Below are 21,468 nucleotides of genomic sequence, written 5' to 3'. Positions count from 1 at the left end.
TATTGTCAGTATCCAGTAACGAATTCATGTAACCGCAATATCTCCTCTGAATTTAAAACAAAAAAAAAAAAAAAAAAAGGGGGGGGGGAGGGGGGGAGAGGGGAAATAGATTTTTAAATCACAATCTCAAATAGAGTTTTATTACTGAGCAAAAACAATTTTAAAAGATATTTTTAAAAATAAAAAAATATTTTAAATCATGTATGATGTGGGAGTTTTTAAAAAATGAAAATAAAATATTATTTTTAATTATATGTACAATTAATTTATGTCTTTTACTTAACTTTATTAAAATGGTCATAGAAAAATAGGAATGGAAAGAACCTTTTTATTCAGATTTCTGATATACGACCTTTCAACAGACGATGGACCGAGCATGGGAAGATGAAGAGTAGAAATAGGAAGAAGATGGCAAAATTAAAAAGATGAAGCAGAAAAAGGAAGGGTTGAAACGTATAAGGCCATGCTATAACTGCCAGCGACTGTCGGCAGATTCCCGCCAGTCTCACGATGGTGCCACGCGGCAAGTGTCATAAGTAGGACCCACCAGCAAAACCCCACCTCACAGCCTTCAGCCTCCTGCTTATTTCTGCATACATAGTTACATACACGTCTCTCAGCGTTTGAAATTTCCTGTCTCTCTCTCCTTCCCTTTGAGTCCTTGACGCGGTGATCCATCCTAAGATCCAATTCTTCATCTGAATTCAGAGAATTGGAGTTTCTGTCGGCGGTCGGAGTCGCCGAATATTTGATCGGAGAGCATCGACATGTCCGGCCCACTTGACCGATTCGCCAGGCCTTGTAAGCACGCCCTCCCTCAATCAAATCTAGATTTTATATTGGATGTATGACCATAACGGGCCTTTTTGTTGATATTGTGAAGGTTTTGAGGGGGCCAATCACGATGAACGAAGAGAACGGAAATCGGATTTCGAAAACTCGGAAGATGACAGGAGGACCAGAATTGGGAATCTTAAGAAGAAAGCAATCAATGCCTCCAGTAAATTCAAGCATTCTCTCAAGAAAAAGGGCAGGAGAAAGTCTCACGATCACCTCCTTTCTGTTTCCATCAAGGATGTTCGAGATGTGGAGGAGCTTCAAGCTGTGGAAGCATTTCGACAGGCGCTCATTTCCGATGACTTGCTTCCCGATAGACATGATGACTATCATATGCTCTTGAGGTCTTACAATGCTTTGCCTTTTTCCTGATTTTGGCTACTTCTCTACAGAGCTTCATTCTCAGGGATTGCCATCTTTGCAGATTTTTGAAAGCCAGGAAGTTTGATATGGAAAAGGCGAAGCACATGTGGACCGAAATGATTCACTGGAGGAAAAACTTCGGCACCGACACTATCTTGGAGGTAATCTCAAATTTCATCCCATGATTAGATTCTATTTTCTGAAGCAATGTTCCATTACTGGTTTCTCAGATCTATTGGTTTGTTAACATTGTTCTAATTGAGATTTCATGTTTCTCCCAGGATTTTGAGTTCAAAGAGTTGAACGAAGTACTCAAGTACTATCCTCAGGGTTATCACGGTGTGGATAAGGAGGGGAGACCCGTTTATATTGAAAGACTTGGAAAAGTTGATTCAAACAAGCTTGTTCAAGTCACAACTTTGGATCGGTATGTGAAATACCATGTGCAGGAATTTGAAAAGTGTTTTGCATTTAAGTTTCCTGCTTGCTCTGTTGCAGCAAAGAGGCACATTGATTCAAATACAACACTTTTAGATGTTCAAGGCGTGGTATGTTTTCCTTGGTTTTATGTTAATCCAAAAGTATATGGTTTGGCTTATAGGAGTATGTTCACATTCCTGCTTTGCTCTTTGCAACCATTTATTGTTCAGGGTTTTAAGAACCTAACCAAAAATGCAAGAGACCTCATTATGCGGTTGCAGAAAATTGATGGAGACAACTATCCCGAGGTATGGAGTTTCAATGCTTAACACCCTTATATGAGTTTATGATAATTGCACAGTTGACCCTTATGTTGATTATTAGGATTTGGGGTTAAATCCCAATTCTGCACTTGAATGTTGTACTACTCCCTTATAACATTTAAACATCAATTCTGCAGACACTTTGCCAAATGTTTATCATTAATGCTGGTCCAGGTTTTAGGCTGCTCTGGAACACCGTGAAGACTTTTCTTGATCCAAAAACAACTTCCAAGATTCATGTAAGTTAAAAGAAGTTATTTTAATCTGTTTAGAGTATGATCTCCCTGTTTGTTAGAAGTGTACACTGTGCTGTTTTCTTTACTTCTAACAGAAGTCATAAGGAGTGATTGTTTTTGGAAACTTTCCTCAGGTCCTTGGTAATAAGTACCAGAGCAAATTGCTTGAAATAATTGATGCAAGGTGAATTCTTTTCTGTATTGGACTCACCACTTATTTTGCATTCAAGCCTACTAACTGTTTGAAATTTCTTGAATATATTGGTGATTTCTTAGTGAGTTGCCCGAATTTCTTGGTGGTAGCTGTATCTGTGCAGATCAGGGAGGTTGTTTGAAGTCTGATAAGGGGCCGTGGAAAGATCCAAACATATTAAAGGTTTGGTTGTCATCTTGAAACTATTAAATATTGATTCAGTTGTGCAATTGATCAAGTCACCCTTCTAGCCTATCTTCTAATGCACTTGTTTGGAAATTGTACTTTGTAAATGTTTTGAATGACATGATTGTCTGCGTGCAGATGGTTCTCAGTGGTGAAGCACAATTTTCTAGACGAATAGTAACTGTTTCAAACAGTGATGGAAGAGTAATCACTAAAGAAAAGCCAATTTATTCAGTGGTATGATACCCTGAAACATGAGCTTTTTTTTTTTTCATGACTCAGTTGAATCTGTAGAATTTATTTGTAAGGATAGTCTTATTTATTTATTTATTTATTTTTGAGTCAGATAAAAAGCAGTGACACATCTACGGCAGAGTCAGGATCCGAAGTGGAAGAATTCACTTCTCCCGAAGTAACAAGGGGCTATCTGCATCCAAGGTTGACTCCTGTCCGTGAAGAAGTAAGTTTTTGTAAGACATTTTACAACTCTTAACAATAATTGGCAGGAAACATCTGATGAGTATCCATAGAATTGGATCAGTTGGTTGTGGGATAAATTTGTATTTTTGGTTCAGGGATTGTTTTATATAAAAGCATTTTTTTTTGTAATGAATTAGCCTCTTCATTTTTCATATTCTTTTCCAATTCTCTAAGTTCTACTTCTTTTGTTCAACTGCAATATTTATACATATCAAGCCACCTATTTAAGCTAAGGGTTTCCTCTTTTAGGATTTCTTTGTCCATTCTAGACAGAAGACATATTTTCTTGTTGATAGGAATCAACCAGGCCAAGGTTACATCATAAAGTTGGATTTTTTTTCCTTTTTTCGAGGTTTTCAATTTGGAAACAGACACCTGTCTCAATGGGCCTGTTGCATTGGATAAGTAGATGACATATGTTTGGTTAGGAGGCAAACCAAGAGTGGATGGTTTTGCATGATTTTGCTCTGTATGTATTGGAAAAAAATGAGTGTTGCAAATTTCTCTTCTTATCTTCATATAAATATTTCAACAGAGACCAGTGAAGGAATGATCAAGTAAGCATTCATATGGTTGCTTAGTCTTTTCTTTCAAGGAGTACATAGCGTTTTGCTGTGTTATTTCTGCCTCTTAAGTAGAATGAATAAATCAACCCCAAAACATTGTGATTTGGCAGTAGCATGGGTACAAAGTGAGTGGACTCCAAAGTGATTTTGTTAATGTCACCCACAAAATTTCCCTTTTGGATAGATTATCACCTCATTAAAGTTAAAGTTATAGCTATTATATTAATGTATATTTCAATGATTTCTTAGGTTAGGATGGCTGGAAAGGTAAACTCTGCAGGTGGCTTTTCTGAATATGATGAAGTGCCCATGGTTGATAAGGCTGTGGATGCGGAATGGAAGAAGCAACTCTCCCTTCAAGACCCTTGTGATTCAAGAGGTTAGCAACTCCAACTGCACCTTTGTTGAACTTGATTTCCCTGTGTAACCTGGTGTTTATATGTTGTTAAAATTAGAATATAGTACAAAGTTAATAAAGCCTGTGTTGCAAAAATCATGTTAATGAAAATTTTCATTTCTTAATTTTTCTCTTGACAACTCCACCATTTGGTAGAAAAAAACCAGAGTCAACTACCTTTTCCTGTAATAATAAATTCATAAAAGGAGGAACTTTCATCTTTCCCTTTGATTTCTCCAAGTGCAAGTTGGCAAGAGAGTCCCAGCATGTCTGAACTCTTAAGCCATGGCTTCAAGTAAAGCATATCTAATCCTACTTCTTCCACTTATGTTCTCTTTTATAGATCTCCTCTCTTTTAAAACATTCAACTTGCATGAAACCACCTGTCATCTATTATAAACATATCGAGGTATTAAGTGTTATTTCCTTGTTTTTTTTCAATTGTTTAGATTGCCTGATGGTCTTTTGGCTAGCTGGACTCCACTCAATAGGGTTACCTTGCTCTAGTAGGGAAAATCTTAGCCACAGCACAGCAGAGGAATGTGTTTTCCTCTTTTAACATGCTTTGATATTAAATATCTAAGAATTTAAGCATTGTAGACAACAGTGGATATGGAAGCAAGAAGGAAAGTGAACTCTGAATGGAACTTTGAACAACATGGCTGTGGTGGTGTCTTTAGGGATTATAGATAACAGTTAACAAGCGAAGGTTAAAGGACCACCCATGGCTTTCTTTATGATCTTTTAGCTTCATGTCTTCTCTATTTTTTCAGAGATCCATGGCTCTTTCTCACAGACCCAATTTCATTTGATTACTCCAACAATGATGGAACATGCCTTTTTCACTTGTTATGAATTAGGACTTTGATTTGGATACTGAGCAAATTGATTGAAATCCATTGCAGGGATACTTTCTCTGCCGAGAGCAGAAAAGACTCCAGAAGGTTTGTGTGCTAAAATTTGGGGTGTGTTGATAACCTTCTTCCTAGCCCTTGCTACTCTTCTCCATTCAGTAGCATCCCGGGTGACTAAGAAACTTCCTGATTCTGTGTCCAATTCTGGCCACAACATTCCCAACCTGACACTTGAACCAATTTCTGAGGAGGAGTTACGTCCTCCTTCACCAGCTCCAAGGTTGACAGAGGCAGACCTTTTCTCATCTGTTCTGAAAAGGGTGGGTGAGCTTGAGGAGAAGGTGGACTTGCTGCAGGCAAAGCCATTCAAGATGCCTCATGAGAAAGAAGAGTTGCTGAATGCTGCTGTTTGTAGGGTGGATGCCTTAGAAGCAGAGCTAATTGCTACAAAGAAGGTAACTTCATCTGAACTGATTTAATTTATTTGCAGCCCATGGATTTACAAAATCAATACAATGCTTTTCTGATTTCACAAATTTACAAAATTAGCCATGAATCAGATTATGGTTTGTTTAGTTCAACCCTATGCCTGATTTTGATAAGGTGACAAGACTGGCTCTGGATCTCTGACATGCATCACTTGTGAACACACTTTATTGCCTATTGGGATCATATATGACAGGCACTGGGTCATATTAAGAATATGGTCGGCCATGTTCTTTAGCTGTCAGATTGACACTCTGTATACTGTAGCTATGTGAATGTTTTTACAGCCAAATTGCCTTGATTGTTACAACTTTTTGATTACCTAAAATATTCCTCAATGTTAAAAGTACTTTAAAGCATGTTTAGTGACATGCTAAAACTCTTGAAAGTATAAGGGATATGAGGCTTAGAAGGAATTTTTTGGTTAAGATAGGGAAGAGATGCTTTGCTAGAATCCATAGGAAGTAGTTTCAGAATTTGATTTTTTTCTTTTCAAATAATAAATTGCAGTCTTTTATTGTATAAATCTTTGCAAAGAGGCACTTTATAAAGCTACCTTAATTTTGGATGTATAAGCTAAAGCCCTCTCAGTAGCCCCAAAGTAATACAATCTGATTCTGAGATTTGATCCAATCAATCAATCTCAAATGCTGAATTCAGTTAGAACTGCCGCCCTTGGCCTTGCCTGTTAATGCTTGTTGTTCACTTAAAAAGAAAAAAAAAAATGCTTTTCATGAGGAATTTTCTGTGTCAGAAAAGACGGTTTTAGCTTCTATTATTTCCGCTTCTAGTCAGGATTGGTTATTATGTTAGCTGGCTAAATGCTTGTCAGCCTCCCTAAACTCACTGGCCTCTTAATATGTATTTCCATGTACTTGGGATTTATTTATGACATATATGCTTTTCTTCTTATGCAGGCTTTGCATGAAGCTTTAATGAGACAAGAAGAACTTCTTGCATACATAGACAGGCAAGAAGAAGCCAAGTCCCAGGTAAATTTCAAAAAAAATAAAATAAACAGAATCTGTCATCAAAGATCAATTTGGCTTCTGTTTTCCTTGCGTTCATGAACCAATGATTATATTTGAATGTTTCTGAAGCAGAAAAAGAAGTTTTGTTGGTGAAGAAGAGATTGCTGCAGAGGACCACTTGTTTAGCGGCATGTTAACTTATCGCGTTTCAATACATATATATTTGGATTCACACCAAATGTCTTAAAGGGAGGGTTACCAATTTTAACAACGAGGTTTTATATGTTTGAAGGATTAAAAAATTGTTGTAAATAAAAGCCCATGCCATGCGCCCCCTCACTAACATACTCTTTTCAATAATGGTTCCTTGGATTGCCTCAGGGCCTGCGTGCCTTTTGTTTTCACTATAACCAAGCTGATACTCTTTCTCCGTACTAGAATGTTAATGGGGTGTATGCGTTACCATTCCCTGCACCTTCCCAATAATATCACTTGTGGTTAAATAAAATAAAAAAATAAATAATGGATGCCCTCCCGAGTTTCTGATGCGAGTAATACTGTAATTCAAATATCCCTCTGCGAGGAAGAGCTGGTCATAATCTGCAGAGAAAATGCTTTTCTCGGAAGTTAACAATTCCAGCGATGCCTGCAAATACTACCAACGAAATTGGAATTTCAGAAGCTGCTTATCATAACCCTTGTATTGATCAAATCCTGAATAGGTGTTCCCGCGATGATGAGAAGTCCACCTCTGAAGAAATAGTGCCGCAGGGCAGGGTGTGATGGGCCGTGCTTAGGCCTGAAGGCTTCTCAACTGGTTCCATGGCAGCTTGTTTGTAAAAACAAGCGACACCAAAATTATTTTGGTCATGTTTGCTCGTGGTTTCTAAAAAAATGATAAAACAAAAACATATTTTACAAATTTTCTTCTTAGAGTTTGTGATACTAAAAAAAAAAAAAAAAGGTAAAAATAAATAATTTACATAAAAGCATATAAGGTTTTAACATAATTTGATAAATTATACAATAGAGAAAATCATTTCTTCCACCTTATCATAAAAACTATTAAAGATAATAGAAACTATATTCAATTATTGGATTCTTAAAACATTTTATATTTTCTCATTTCTTTTATCTACATTGAACTCTCATTAGGTGTTTTCTATTAATTGCTCACATTTTTATTCATGTTATACAATATTTACAAATCCATCTTTATTTCATAAGTATTAAAGCTCTATACCACATGTTTGTCTCTCAATTTGCAGTTGTTTGCCTACAATTTGTATATCTCTATGTGTGGTCATTAATGAAAATATCAGTAATCACGGATATATCGGTATTTCAATTTTACGGATATATCGGCGAATATTTTGGAAGAAAATTTAGGTAATCTAAAGTTGATAAAAACTTATGAAAATATTGATAAAAACTCTAAAAATAATGTAATAAATAATAATAGACATTTTAAAGTTGTTTTATAAAAAAATAATATATGTATATGGTATAATTAATCATATTTGACAATTATATTATATACATGCATAAAAAAATATGAATTTTATAAATTTATTAAATTACATCAAATGTTATTTGACAACAATATTATGATATTTGATTATAATATATCTCACTTTAAAATTATAATTCATTTAATTTCACTTGTATTTAATGATATAAAGTAAACGATGATATATGTATAAATTTTTTGAATATTTTATTTTTATTTAATTAATATATAAATGATATAAAAACGATTAAGAAAATTATAATGATAGGTTTTATATTTTTAGTGATTAATTAAATAAAAATTTAAAATAAAATAATTATAATTTATTTATTTATTTAAATATTTTTTTATGGTTTTACTATATATTTGTCTTGGGCATATTGTCTAGTCAACCGACTCAACCCCAGCAGTCATCCAAGGTAAGGCTTGGTTTGTTTTTGGGTTGGGCGGGTTCGAGTGAGAAGTTATGACATAATATATATGGTGAATTCAAATGCCACAAGTTAAACCTTTTTGTATATTTTTAAAATATTATTTTTTTCCAAAAGTATTAGACATAGGTTATTTTTTAATTTAGAATAAGTTATGCTAGTCATTTCTAAGGATTGAGGAAAGCACACCAAAGATTCATAAGCAAATTGACAAACTCAAAGGAAATGTTACGGGCAAATAACTTTTCTACTTAATGAATAGTTTTCAAATAATTATACTATTAATCCTATCATTTACTATATAATATGGGGTGATTGAATATCAAATATTTTTATTTTTATTTTTAATAAATTTCAACCACTTTGTATTACTTTCAATCACCAATTATAAATTATTCTTCATAAAATTATATTTTAGTAGGAAATTATTAATTTCCTCATCAATTTTACCACATTGCTAAAATATATGAGATACAAAACATTTCCATATATATATATATATATATATATATATATATATATATATATCATATCCAAATGGAGGTGCACCAATGACAGCCCATTTTAAAAAAAGATTAACAGTTACTTTGCATCAAATTTTAAATTTCTGTATGAATATGTTACTTTCTAGGTTAATAAAAAATTATACTTAATCACTTATTAATTTATTTTGATAATAAATTTTAATTACTTAGTTGATATGTCAGTATTTATCATAAGATAAAAAAAAATTCACAATTTTTAATTTTATGAAGCCATTGGATTGATCTCATTAGATGTATTTAAAAAATAAATAAAATATTGGACTGATAATTATTTTTAAAAATGTTTTATAAAATAAAAGTTTGTTTGAAAATCTAAAATGTTTTTAATATTTATATATATATATTTAAAATAAATTTTATATTTATTATTTTATTTTTAATTATTCTATATGTTTGTATAATTATTTTTTAAAATAATATTTTAAAAATAAAAATAATTAAAAGATGCAGTTTAAAAATATTGTATTCCTATTTTTGAGAATTGAAAACATATTGTTTTCTATTTTTAAGAAGAAAAACAAAAAACAGTTTTTGAGCAGTTTTCAAACAAACCACCCAATTTTCATTTTTCCAAGACCTTGCTCGTAGATGTATTTTCTGAAAACATGCCTTCGGTTTTTGAAACAAATCAATTTCGTTCCCGCGGAAAGAAACAAGAGGGGGAGAGGGGGTTTCACCGTAAGGTGCTAGAATTCTTTCTTTAGTAACTCGAACTTTCAGTTTGGGTTCGCCACACAACCCTAACAATCTGATTGCAAGGCATAATCAGATTATGCCATTTTCCTTTCTCTGTAAGTTGTTCGTACTTTCGCTATCTCTTTCAGTTCTATTTAATCTATTCATGTTCTTTTAAGTTCATGGAATCCATCATTGAAATCGTTCCATCTTCTATTTTATTTTTTATTTTTTTTGCTTTTAATCTATCTTCGTTCACTGAAGATTCAATCCACTCTCTCAAGAGCATTTAATTTCTGGTTGTATTTCGTCTTCTTTTGGTTTAGTTCGCCTTGTTAATCTCATTTATTTTGCAATAAACGTCTTGACCTTCTTTATTATGATTATTATTATTTTTTTCTTTTGAAAATTGTTTCCTCAAATTTCATTTCATAGCCACACATATTGGTTCTGCTTTATACTCCTGCTATTAACGATTTGTGATTCTTTGTCTGATTACGATACCCCAACTTTGGCTCTCCCAATAGGTGAGGTTTTATTAGAAGTATACTGGCAAAGTGTAAAAATTTTATATTAAGAAAACTTGATGGATGGTTTACTGATGTATTAATTCATTGCTAGTTTTTCATCATGCTTTGCAGCTATTGCCTAGACTGATTTTGTGTTCATTTTACAGTGCCTTCTCCAAGAGAAAACCACTTTTGATTTTTTTATAAACCTGAGGTCGTAATGTGCCAGCTATAAAAAAGCGTTTTCGCCGTCATTATGCTCCCTAAGCAAGTTGCATTGTATTTAAATTAGGTGGATGTTGTGTTAATTTCTTAATGTACCATATATTGCTTGTAAAAACTTGAAAATCTTTAGCTGTATAGAGTTATGTCGATGAACTTCTCCATCACTTAAAAGGAAGCACTGTTAGTTGTTAACACTTAAAATAAATAGCTTATCTTTATTTATTTATTTATTTATTTTTCATTTTTCATTTTCCTTCTTCTTTGCAGGATAGATGAATAAATGTGGTTAGCTTTCCAAAAACATCAAGATGTTGATGCTATATTGTGCTCAAGGAACACAACTTTTTGCAAGGTTACAATTGCATTCTTTGTGTCATGTCCTGAATATAATGACTTTCTAGTGACATTTTTTTTATGCAACCCATGTATGACAACAGTCTGTTTTGCATTTGGAGTGACAGATAAACCATAGTGGGCCAAATCTTGGTTTGGCATTTTCTTTTATCAGCTCTCCTAAATTTTTTGCCTCCCACTGGGAGAAACCTTAATAATGGACTGTTCTTATTTTTTGATAGCCAAATAATACATATATATTAAAATCACCAATAAAAAAAAGGGACAGGGTACACAAGAAGTATACGTATATGAAAGCAAAAAGAAATAATCAACAACCACAATCCCGGTCTAATACTTAGAACATAACCATTATTAAGGATGGGGACCACCTTGAACATCATCTTGAAGAGACCCGCGAGACCACATGTATAGACTAGATATAAGGGAGTTTGTGTGTTGCACCCTTTCCAAGGTTTTTCTGCTACACTCGAAACCCTTCTTCTTTTCTTGCACATAAAACTCCCATTCTAACCCATTAACAAGTCTTTCACCGAATAAAGGAGTACCCATGAAAGGCCAAATAAATAGAATCCCTTAAGCTTTCCAACAATGGATGAGGAGATGGTCTATTGATTCTTTTGCATTTTTGCACATATAGCAATAACCTGCCAAAAACCATCCTCTTCTTTTAAGATGGTACATGGTTAGGATCCTTCCCCAAGCATTTCATGTTTTCAACGTTTGGTTTAGGAGCTTTGTCCCTATTTAGCACTATATGAGCATCATGAATCTCCTTCTCAATGAACACATCTTCCAACCAACTATAGTTGGGTTGCTCAACATTTTGAAAGACAAGTCATCTATATTCAGTCTCCACTTCCCCACTGAATCCGACAATAGAAGCTGAAAATAATTCACAACTTGAAATCTCAACCTCCTTCGTCACCCACTCTCCATTTATCCTAGTGCTCCCTATGAGATTTTTTCTATGGCAAGCATTAGCCATTTTGTGAAAAAACTGTCTTTTTGTCCTCTTCCTTTCACTACACCTCCCTTGATTTTTGCCTCCAAGAGTTTTTCTCTAATATGGCCAATAATTAAACTCTTCTAATTCCAACCTTCTAGATTCCCTATCTTCCAAGGAAAGTGATCCTTCCCTCTTCTTGCCATCCCAGTAGTTTATATGATCCAGCATACGAGCCTTGCAAGCTGCTATATTCCCTAAGATCCCTTTATTTGAATCTTTAAGATCCTCCTATAACACTTTCAACTTTGAAGCCAAATCGAAGCAAGATCCATTGAACCAATAACCTTCCCACCACACCTTCGCCATATCTTTGAATTCCTTCACCGTAAGCCACATAGGGGAATGAGCAGACATTGGCCTTGGCAACAAGATTTGCATTGTATTTGTGAAGTGATCCTCCCAATCACCCATGATCAGGAAATGGTCAATTGTTGACATTGCCTTTTCAGTACTTTGCACCATGTGAAAGAGCCCCCTATGAAGGGATATCAACCAGAGAAAGCTCCCCAACAAGGATCTTCCCATAGCCCCCAGTTCCTCCCAAAAAGATTTGTGTTCTCTCCCCTCCTGAGGCCTTAATAATGGACTGTTATTTTCCATACCAGCTTTCTGGTTTTAGTTAACCATACATTTGAGGCTTTAGCATATGTTGCAATGCTTTCAATTGCCATTTTCTATATATTTTGATTATCAATATTGCAATTTGTATGCTCATGACTCTCAGTTTCCACTAAATTCCTGAAGAATTAGCTCTTTCAGGCCTGGTTCTGCATCAGCATTGTCACGATTGTTTACAGTTCTGAATGTGATTGCTAAGCACAGGGTGCAAACAAGCTATTCAGTTTTGTCTGGTGACTCTGCCATGTGCTATCATAATGGTGGTGAAAGAGTGCATCCTGTTTCCCAAAGGACTTACCAAGTTGTGGTGGCTGCAACACGTAAGATGGGCATTGGGAAGGATGGGAAGTTACCATGGAATTTGCCCTCTGACCTTAAATTTTTCAAGAAGCTTACAATGACTACATCAGATCCTGGGAAAAAGAATGCAGTAGTAATGGGCAGGAAAACATGGGAAAGTATCCCCCTCAACTATCGACCTTTACCTGGTCGCCTTAATGTGGTGCTCACTCGGTCTGGGAGTTTTGATATTGCAACTGTAGAGAATGTTGTCATATGTGGAAGCATGCTGTCAGCTTTGAAATTACTGGCAGAATCTCCGTATTGTTTGTCAATAGACAAGGTGTTTGTTATAGGGGGTGGTCAGATATTAAGGTGAGTAATTTATTGCTCTTTGAATGAAGTGGAAACTGTTTTGTTAATTATAATGATATTGGTGATCTTATATACAGGGAAGCACTGAATGCTCCTGGTTGTGATGCCATCCACATCACTAAAATTGAGACAAGCATTGAATGTGACACTTTCATTCCCACTATTGACACTTCTGTATTTCGTCCATGGTATTCATCAGTACCATTGTTGGAAAACAATATTCTATATTCTTTTGTGACTTATGTTCGTGTGAGGAGTTCTGCCTTGGAATCTTTTGCTTTGAGCAGTGGGGTGAATTTTAATGGTGGTTCAGTTCCAAATAAGCTCAAGATACAGGGTTTTACCTTCTTGCCGAAGATGATTTTTGAGAGACATGATGAATTTATGTATCTAAGACTACTAAAAGAAATTATCTCAAGCGGCACTCATAAAGCTGACAGGACGGGGACTGACACTGTATCAAAATTTGGTTGTCAGGTAATTCTAGACTTTAAGTTATTTACATGTCTTTTGCTCTTTTATTTCTCACATGTTTTTCTTTCTATTCATGCTATCATGTTCAATAAGATATTTGATTAGATTTCTTAATTCTTGTACACCTGCAGATGCGTTTCAATCTGCGTTTATCTTTTCCGCTTCTTACCACCAAGGTATTTGTTCTCTTCTATAGCTTTGCTATAGCAACTTGTTACATTATTGTTTTATAGTGAGCACTTTTTTGGATTTTATCAGCTTGGCTAAGGGCATGATATCTGTTTCCATCCTGATGTTATATGATGTTTCCAGCCTACTTCATTAGTAAACCTGATACCCTATATCTCTAGGTCACTAGATGATATTCATCTATATGTCATACATTTTTTTCTTTTCATCTATGGTTTCTAGGCTGTCATTAATTATCTGTTTAAATATTATGCAGAGAGTATTTTGGAGAGGTGTTGTTGAAGAGCTTTTGTGGTTTATTAGTGGTTCAACAAATGCAAAGGTTATGACATCTTCATAAATTGTCTCAGAATCCATGTGTTTCTTTTACTGTTCTTTATGCAATTACACACACAAGTCAAACAGAAGGAGCCAACACTTTGTTTTTGTATAATTTTTGCATGTTGTTCAATTTTTCGGTATAAATTGTTATACTGATTGATTGTTTATTATTGATTTTTTGAGGGATTTGAGTCAGTTTGAAGAACTTGTGCAAAACATTTGGACATGGAGCTTTATCCTATAACAATTTGGAAGCATCTTATGTTCAAGTGCTCCCATTAAACAACATTTGCTCCTTATGAAACACATGGCAGACTTCTAATTGATGTCTCTTTTGTGGGGAAATATGGATGCCAAAGATCGGATATCATCATTTATGCTATCTAATTTGGCATTTTTTTAATAATCAAATAAAATGATAATTACGTTTATTTAATTCAGATATTTTAAATTGTGCATCAACATCATAGACAATTAATGTATGTATGCTAGGTTTTTTGCTTAATGAGCTTGGGCTTTGTTTGGCACTTTTGATTTGATTATTGTTCATTGAAATAAACATTATAAGTCAATTTAGAAGATTGGTACAGTGGCAATTTGAATCATTATTGTCTCGGAGAAATTTATCAAGTCCTTAATATTTTTTTTAAAAACTAATTATACTTGAGGAAATGGATTATAGATAGATGTTATTGCAATAGGTACTGCAGGAGAAAGACATTCATATATGGGATGGCAATGCATCCAGAGAGTACCTTGACAGGCAACTACTTGGCTATTGGAATCTGTTCTATTTTAGAACTGCTTTGTCCTGCAGGGTAACTTATATATCTATATGTTGCAGTATTGGTTTGACAGATAGGGAAGAGGGGGACTTGGGACCCATAGATGGGTTCCAGTGGAGACACTTTGGTGCCAGGTTAGTTTGCTGTACATTTAGTATAATTTTTGTTCCATCATTCAATCATCCTCCTTAGAGTTCTGTTTAACAGGTATACCAACATGCATGCTGACTACATGGGTCAAGGATTTGATCAGTTGCTTGATGTTATTGATAAGATCAAGAATAAACCCGATGACAGGTGTATTATACTCTCTTCTTGGAATCCATCTGATCTTAAATTGATGGCACTTCCGCCTTGCCACATGTTTTCTCAGGTTTGGAACATGCAAATTCTCTATCACTTTTTTCCTTATTTTATGGTAGTAAAATGCAATGTTTCTTATTTGCATATTTCTACATTGCAGTTTTATGTAGCCAATGGGGAGCTATCCTGTCAAATGTATCAGCGCTCTGCTGATATGGGTCTTGGTGTGCCATTTAACATTGCTTCTTATGCTTTATTGACATGCATGATTGCCCATGTTTGTGGTATGTATTTATTTCTACTATGAGAATCTAAACCTTTTGAAATAAGAGGATCTAGTTATAATTTCTCCATAGTTCTATTTCATTTCTGTCCTGGCATTGGCATCATGAGTTATCAATCATCTACATCTTGTTAAGAATCCCTCTACATTAATTTGCCTGTACAGGTATTGTCCCTGGTGATTTCATCCACATAGTTGGTGATGCTCATATTTATAAAACTCATATTAGGCCTCTGGAGGAGCAGCTTCAGAAACTTCCTAAACCTTTCCCTGTGAGTATAACAAGTAAAACAGGAACCAAGTTGAATCGGATAAATTTTGATATGTTAAAGGTCTTTGGCACTCTGTTTTTGGTAAATGTGCGTGTGTGTACATGTACGTATGTGCGTTTGTGTGTGTATGTATGTATGTTTATTCTATCTATCTCTCTATCTATGTATCTATTTGAATCCCTATTTTTTCCTCGTATCTAGGAAAAAATTTTACACACCTTGGAAATCACATTTTTTCCTTGATTCTGTGAAATCCAGGCTGGTTTCAAATTTAATTTTAATTGTTTTTGGAAAAAGACCCAACATATGAAGGATACATTTTCCCTGATCATTATTTAGATAAGCTATATGATAATGTTATATAAAAAACTTGATGACATTGTTATGCACGTATTTATTATTATTTTGTTTTTGGGGTGGGGTGAGGTTGGAGGGAAGGGATGAGGCGATTGATGCTATCCTATAAAATATATGAGGTTAGGATATGAACAAATACATGAAATGGTACTTACAGAAATATGAAAGAATATAAAGTATTTGTGGCAATATAAGGGGTATCCAAGGTAGCTCTGCCTTTTTCTTATATACCATTTTTTAAGTACTTTCTCCTAGTTACTACCCTTTCTGAACTTCTATGTTGTCTTTGCCTGTTCCTGTAGATTTTGAAGATCAATCCACAGAAGAAGGATATTGAATCATTTGTGGCAACTGACTTTGAGCTTATAGGTTATAATCCTCACCAGAAGATTGAAATGACAATGTCAGTGTAGGAGCGAGCTTTTAAATGGTAGCAAAAAGAATTCAAAGTTTCTTCCCTCCCCGTAAGCATGGCTACCGTCAGCTTTTCAGGTAAATTTTAAATATCCAGCTTACAATTTTTTCTTATTTTATATTTTGTCCTTGTGGGCCCTCATTTATCTTATTTAATATCTTTGGTACTTTCCATTTTACTTCTAAATTATGACAATAGACTATAATGTATCTCAAGGCCTTGGCATCCTTACCTTTCATCTGTGCAGGGTGTGACATTGGAGAATTGTCACCATCATTATTATTATGTTATCAGAAGTTGTATATCTTTTTGGAAATACTGAGTTGTGAAGCCCATTGAATGTGGATGACAAGCATCTCTCCTATGTTGCATGCTTCTAGATAGGGAACTGTTCATTGAGGTTCTCTTCCTATTTTACCACTCTCTCTCTCTCACACACACACACACACACAAATATTTATTGAGGTTCTCTGCTTTCTTTCTTCTTTTTTTTTTTTGGCAGATATGTACACTTAATTGTGCAGTGACATTCCCTCTATGAACTGCACACCTACATGCACATAGTGGTACAAAATATTGTTTGTCTAGGATTGCATGATAAAATAAGTGAGCATTGGAAACTCGAAACTATATATGTGTGTGTGTGTGTGTATTTCTATAACTTTCCCTTTCAATTTTGATAATGATTTCAGGTGCTGGTGGCATGAGGATTTTAGTTGGTATGCTGTTTGTTTTTCTTTTTTTATGATGAGAACTGTAGCTGCTGTACGTGAGCCTTTTTCTATGATGCAGTAAATGGTTATAAGATGCTTTAGGATCTCCTTGCGTGTAGGTTGTATGGTACTCCTGGACCTATTCAGATGGTGGTTATTAGATTATAAATCATGCAAGTTTTGAAGGATGCTCCAATTTGTTTGCAAGTTTACCTTTGCCTATTTGCAGTTATTCTCATGATAATAGATTCTTGTAGCTCATTGATATTTCCAGTTGCTTGAAAGTTGATGGAAGAAACATTGGTGGACTGCACCTTGACATGCTTTATAATAGGAGTAGGGATCTATGGGCTTCATGGGATACTGCAATTGATCTTAATAGAAGTTATGATTTTGAGCCAATTTCAATATACAGATTACAGAATATATCATGGGGAAGTTGCCCTCTTTTCCATTGGAAAAGACTCATTCTATCACATGACTAATGATGCCTTCTACATCTTTTTGTTTCATTCCAAGGGGTACATCATTCAAAAGAGTGCGTTTAGGTCGTAGTCCTTGTAACCTCCATAAGTTTTGAGCTCCAGGACGATCCATTATCACCAAGAAATTAAATCTTATTTCTAAAAGGTGGGCATACTGGAAACTAGGAAACCATAAAAGACTTGAGAGATCCAAAGTGACGGCTTCTTAGCATCTGTCAGAAAGAAATGGAAGATGAACAAACACATTATTTGAGAATGGTAAAACCATATAGTTGTATCTCTTACTAAAACTATAGCCCCACGGGAACACAATGGTTTAATCAAAGGAAATAAATGGGACAAAGGCAAAATGAAAAATGAACATTGGGAGGAGGCATACAGCCTCAAATTCAGTACCAGGAGACAGAAAAATAGCCACTGACCTTTCTTATCAGCAAATGTAGATTATATTTCCCAAAAATGTGATTTCTATCACCATTTTCACAGCTTATTTATCTTCTTTTGGTACAGTTTTGATGATGGTATATACATATATATTATTGTAATTACCTTCTCATACCTAGAATCACAACCTATCATTAAGCAGTGGCATTCTCTATGCTTGATTTCATTTCTTTGATCAGAACCCAAATGGAGGTTTGCATAAGTGACCCCACAAAACAGAGAAACCAATGCACTAGGTTGTAACCATGAAACATTGAAACCTGGACAATACATATAAAGCTGCTGTGGGAATGTTTACAACCAAATAAGGAAATCTGTGTTGAAAATTGATTAAGGAACTGGAGAAGCTAGTTTGACCTTGTTGTATATCTCTCCCACATAAAGCTGAAATTAGAACTGAGGCAGAGGGGTGGGGAACACAAAGCAGAAATGGATGTCTTGGTGGGTTAAAGTGGATGAGCATTCAGAGAATTCAGAATTCAGTCACTTTTGCCTTCACTAGCTCCAATATTGATGATAGACTTCACTGTAGTGTTTCTTCTTTGCAAATCACAACCTCTGCTTTTGAGGAGATGAGGTTAGTATCTTTAATATTTATAGCGGCTTTGCCTCTGGGAGGCTTGAAAAGGCTAGTCCACTGGAAACAGAGAAGCACATGGACCTCAAGCGTAAAACCAAGGCATCAAGTGGAGAAAGGTCCACTACCTCATTTCAAGTGTATTGTCAAGATAAAGGAGAATTAAGACAAGTTTGGACCAGTGGCATCGTGACCCCTGCCAACAAGAAATGGAGCAACATAAACTACCTGTTGTAAAGCTGCTCAGCTATAAAAGGTGAACTATTATACTTTTTCTGCCCTCGTTTTTTTTCTATTTTTTGACCCTATCATATTTGAAATTGCAGGAAAACAAAGTTGGTCAAAGCTTTACTGAAATGAAGGTCAAGAAATTTAATCCAATAATTTTACCTTTTACCCACGATTTTGGTAACCTGGGAGATTTCAAATGTGAACCTGTTGACTATTAATAGATAATTCTCCAAATTTAAACTATTTAGCATTGATCAACTGCTAATCCTTTTTTCCCCTATAGATTCTTAATGCCTTCCTAACCTGACTGCTGATCCCAAGCTCTTGCAAGTAAAAGCTGCTGATAAGAATTTCTGAATGCAGAGGCAAAGGTAATTTCTTATGCTAAATTCATATAACTTCTTAGGTTGTAATTGTAAATAGGGTTACTACAATTTGGCAAAGAAAAAGCTGGAGCATAATGAAATCAATCAATTTTCATGTGGTGTGCAGAATTTTCCCATAGTGAACTACTAGGGTTATTTCAGAGAATGAAAAGAGAAGTGTTTACATTGTCCCTTATCCAACTTGTGCCATCCCTTCCAAGTCTCTTTCCTTCAAAAAGTTCAAATGGGCTCTCATGTTCATATCGCATTGATTCGTCAATGATATGGATACTTTTCTCCATTATTTCATATTGTTATTAATATTTCATATGTCAATTAGCTATTGAATTGCTTGTTGGGACTTGGGGCACAAATTTTTGTTTTGTCAACATAGTGACACGATGCTCATTTTGATTTGATTTTCCGGTTGGGGAGAAACAGGAGCTGAACCTGCCCCACTGGTCGAAAACTACATTTTCTAAGCTTTTGGATACAATGCATGAGTTGTCATGTATTTCATATATTTTAGCATTTTGCCTGTGCAATCACATCCATGCAAAACATATAATGATGTTTCGATAATTTCTTTATCATCATTTATTATGAAAATACTAGGTTAAGGTTGCTGTGAAATGACACATATGGATTGCAAAGATTATCATCACATTTGACTCCCAAGTCCCAACAAGACAATTTAAACGAGGAAAAGAGGCAATGAAAGGTCAATCAGATCAATACCCTACATGTGATTTTTACCTGTACTTTTACTTCATCATCATGATTTCGGTCATCAAAATTTCTTACTTAGTGGATACATAGAGCTCTGTATTTATCTAAAAAAGATGAAATTTTTTTGTATTCATCCAAGTTTAACAGAAGCCTTAAATCCCCATCTCTGCTTTTAGTGAATCTCCAACATTCCAAGAGACTTAATAGCAGAGTAAGCGTGCCAATACCAATGTTCGTATCCAGAACTCTTGACATTTTTCTCAATTCTTGTTGGTAGAGGATTCTACATAAAGATGGAGTAGCTGACTCTGGAAATTTACTTCATACATGGTCCTACCACCCATGATTTTTTTTTGTGTTATGAAATCTATGACTGAAGAACAATCAATTGCCAAAAAATCTGCATATTTTTACCCTAGATATACACATATCCATTGTATGCTTCATCAAGAAACTATCCACTATATACCAACTAAGGATAATGAATCTCAGAGCGGCCCATAATGAAACTGCTTTATATTTCTTGCTAGGTGCCTGCCAAAATCCTTAGGAGCCTTAAAGTATACACCCATCAAAAAAGTATATACAAATCAAATTGAATTGTTTTGGGTGAGGCTGCTTATGGATGATCATGTATAAACTCTAAGCTTACGACCAAAACATTTTCCTTCATTGACTGACCAGATGATAGCAACAAGGTGTGTTTATGAATGAAGAACAACTACTTAATGACTTGCTTCTCTTCAGGTATGAACTACCATCTTATTCTGAGGAAGTGTTTTTCCTGCTAAATGTATAGTTCGGCATGTTGTGGAAATTTATCAATGTCTCAATATTTATGTTGCCAAACCCTTTGAAAATATAGTTTCCGGAGAAAATAATTTCAAAAAGGCAGCAAACAGGAAAAGGAGAAAAATTTTATCTGTTCAAATGGCTGAACTACATGAGCTAAACTCGTAATGAATACAGAGATCCATGAGACATGGGTTTCTTAGTTACAGAATTGAACATATATGATAATCTGCACCGACCATGTACCAGACATCACAACCCTGACAGATCTTGGGAAGGCTATGAATATGGACTTGGGAGGACACAGACTTGTCATCCTTTTTCTCTTCCTTGGGAGGACCTATACTCACAATCATTGCAGATCTTTTGAACTTCCTCACCTGTTTGATAATTTTCACTGGATCAGCTTCTCCAATTACTGTGGCTGTATTTTTTGAAGGGTCAAGAACAACAGAAGTTATCCCTTCTATTGCACCAATTAACTTCATGACCTTCTGTCTGCACTTTGAACAGAGTAGTTCCACTGACACAACAGTTTTCTGCATAAAAAAGAGAGCCAGGGTCTTTAGTACGGACTCTGAGCTCAGAGCAGATCAATTATATTCCATATCAGATGTGCTGAAAAAGTACTGAAAAGTGTCAGTGCAGGGAAAGAACTGCTCAGAAAGATGAGAATTCATAAATCTAATGCATAAGCTAATATAAAACACCACTTAAACCATAGAGCCATTATAGAAGTATGGGAGTTTGAGGAAGAGATGGAACCTTTGACATGGTTTTTTAGTACAGAACTGTACTAACTGTAAGCATAGGAAAATGGAGTAGAACAAGCTGCTGTGGAAGTTGTGAATGGATTCATAGTTGCTATTTATAAAAATTATTCTCTTTCAA

General features: G+C 34.9%; 3 protein-coding genes across 13 annotated transcripts; 2 read left to right on the top strand and 1 right to left on the bottom strand.

Annotated features, from left to right (window-relative positions):
• The first annotated feature begins 468 nt into the window (after positions 1–468).
• On the top strand, positions 469–6,798 carry LOC117905953 (phosphatidylinositol/phosphatidylcholine transfer protein SFH8-like). 2 transcript variants are annotated; one of them, XM_034818846.1, is made up of 14 exons: positions 469–801; positions 884–1,181; positions 1,262–1,361; positions 1,482–1,748; positions 1,851–1,928; positions 2,081–2,182; positions 2,314–2,363; positions 2,456–2,555; positions 2,697–2,795; positions 2,905–3,018; positions 3,854–3,983; positions 4,907–5,310; positions 6,259–6,333; positions 6,442–6,798. In XM_034818846.1, exons 1-14 carry the CDS (start codon positions 768–770, stop codon positions 6,463–6,465), a joined length of 1,875 nt encoding a protein of 624 aa, XP_034674737.1. In that variant the 5' UTR covers positions 469–767; the 3' UTR covers positions 6,466–6,798. The 2 variants fall into 2 exon arrangements, with proteins under 2 accessions (XP_034674737.1, XP_034674738.1); XM_034818847.1 differs by having other exon boundaries at positions 473–801; positions 6,445–6,798.
• Positions 6,799–9,349: 2,551 nt separating this feature from the next.
• On the top strand, positions 9,350–21,468 carry LOC117906191 (putative bifunctional dihydrofolate reductase-thymidylate synthase). 10 transcript variants are annotated; one of them, XM_034819164.1, is made up of 16 exons: positions 9,350–9,589; positions 10,475–10,559; positions 12,330–12,842; positions 12,920–13,319; positions 13,448–13,492; positions 13,762–13,827; positions 14,528–14,589; positions 14,671–14,745; positions 14,819–14,984; positions 15,075–15,198; positions 15,363–15,469; positions 16,129–16,318; positions 16,489–16,641; positions 16,934–18,716; positions 18,787–19,062; positions 19,672–21,468. In XM_034819164.1, the coding sequence occupies exons 2-12, from the start codon at positions 10,516–10,518 to the stop codon at positions 16,237–16,239; spliced, it is 1,713 nt and encodes a 570-aa protein (XP_034675055.1). In that variant the 5' UTR covers positions 9,350–9,589; positions 10,475–10,515; the 3' UTR covers positions 16,240–16,318; positions 16,489–16,641; positions 16,934–18,716; positions 18,787–19,062; positions 19,672–21,468. The 10 variants fall into 10 exon arrangements, with proteins under 10 accessions (XP_034675055.1, XP_034675054.1, XP_034675053.1 ...); XM_034819163.1 differs by having other exon boundaries at positions 16,489–18,716; positions 18,787–18,822; positions 18,975–19,062; XM_034819162.1 differs by having other exon boundaries at positions 16,489–18,716; positions 19,672–19,777; positions 20,470–21,468.
• On the bottom strand, positions 20,687–21,428 carry LOC117906194 (heavy metal-associated isoprenylated plant protein 2-like). Its single transcript, XM_034819170.1, has 2 exons — positions 21,343–21,428; positions 20,687–21,116 (listed from the first exon to the last, which is right to left on the bottom strand). Exons 1-2 carry the CDS (start codon positions 21,349–21,351, stop codon positions 20,781–20,783), a joined length of 345 nt encoding a protein of 114 aa, XP_034675061.1. The 5' UTR covers positions 21,352–21,428; the 3' UTR covers positions 20,687–20,780.

Source organism: Vitis riparia, chromosome 18 (genome assembly GCF_004353265.1).
Source record: "Vitis riparia cultivar Riparia Gloire de Montpellier isolate 1030 chromosome 18, EGFV_Vit.rip_1.0, whole genome shotgun sequence".
In the NCBI taxonomy this organism is placed as follows: domain Eukaryota; kingdom Viridiplantae; phylum Streptophyta; class Magnoliopsida; order Vitales; family Vitaceae; genus Vitis; species Vitis riparia.
Note: the sequence above shows the minus strand (reverse complement) of the source record. Positions and strands in the feature narration are given on the sequence as shown.

What these genes read in the sequence shown, in the direction of transcription:
- LOC117905953 (XM_034818846.1), top strand. Translation starts at nt 768, where the DNA reads ATGTCCGGCCCACTTGACCGATTCGCCAGGCCTT. An exon ending in ATGGAGACAACTATCCCGAG is followed by an intron (nt 1,929 to 2,080) that starts GTATGGAGTTTC and finishes TCAATTCTGCAG; the next exon opens with ACACTTTGCCAAATGTTTAT. An exon ending in AAGAAGAAGCCAAGTCCCAG is followed by an intron (nt 6,334 to 6,441) that starts GTAAATTTCAAA and finishes ATGTTTCTGAAG; the next exon opens with CAGAAAAAGAAGTTTTGTTG.
- LOC117906191 (XM_034819161.1), top strand. Translation starts at nt 10,516, where the DNA reads ATGTTGATGCTATATTGTGCTCAAGGAACACAACTTTTTGCAAG. An exon ending in TTCCGCTTCTTACCACCAAG is followed by an intron (nt 13,493 to 13,761) that starts GTATTTGTTCTC and finishes AATATTATGCAG; the next exon opens with AGAGTATTTTGGAGAGGTGT. An exon ending in TCCAGAGAGTACCTTGACAG is followed by an intron (nt 14,590 to 14,670) that starts GCAACTACTTGG and finishes TATATGTTGCAG; the next exon opens with TATTGGTTTGACAGATAGGG.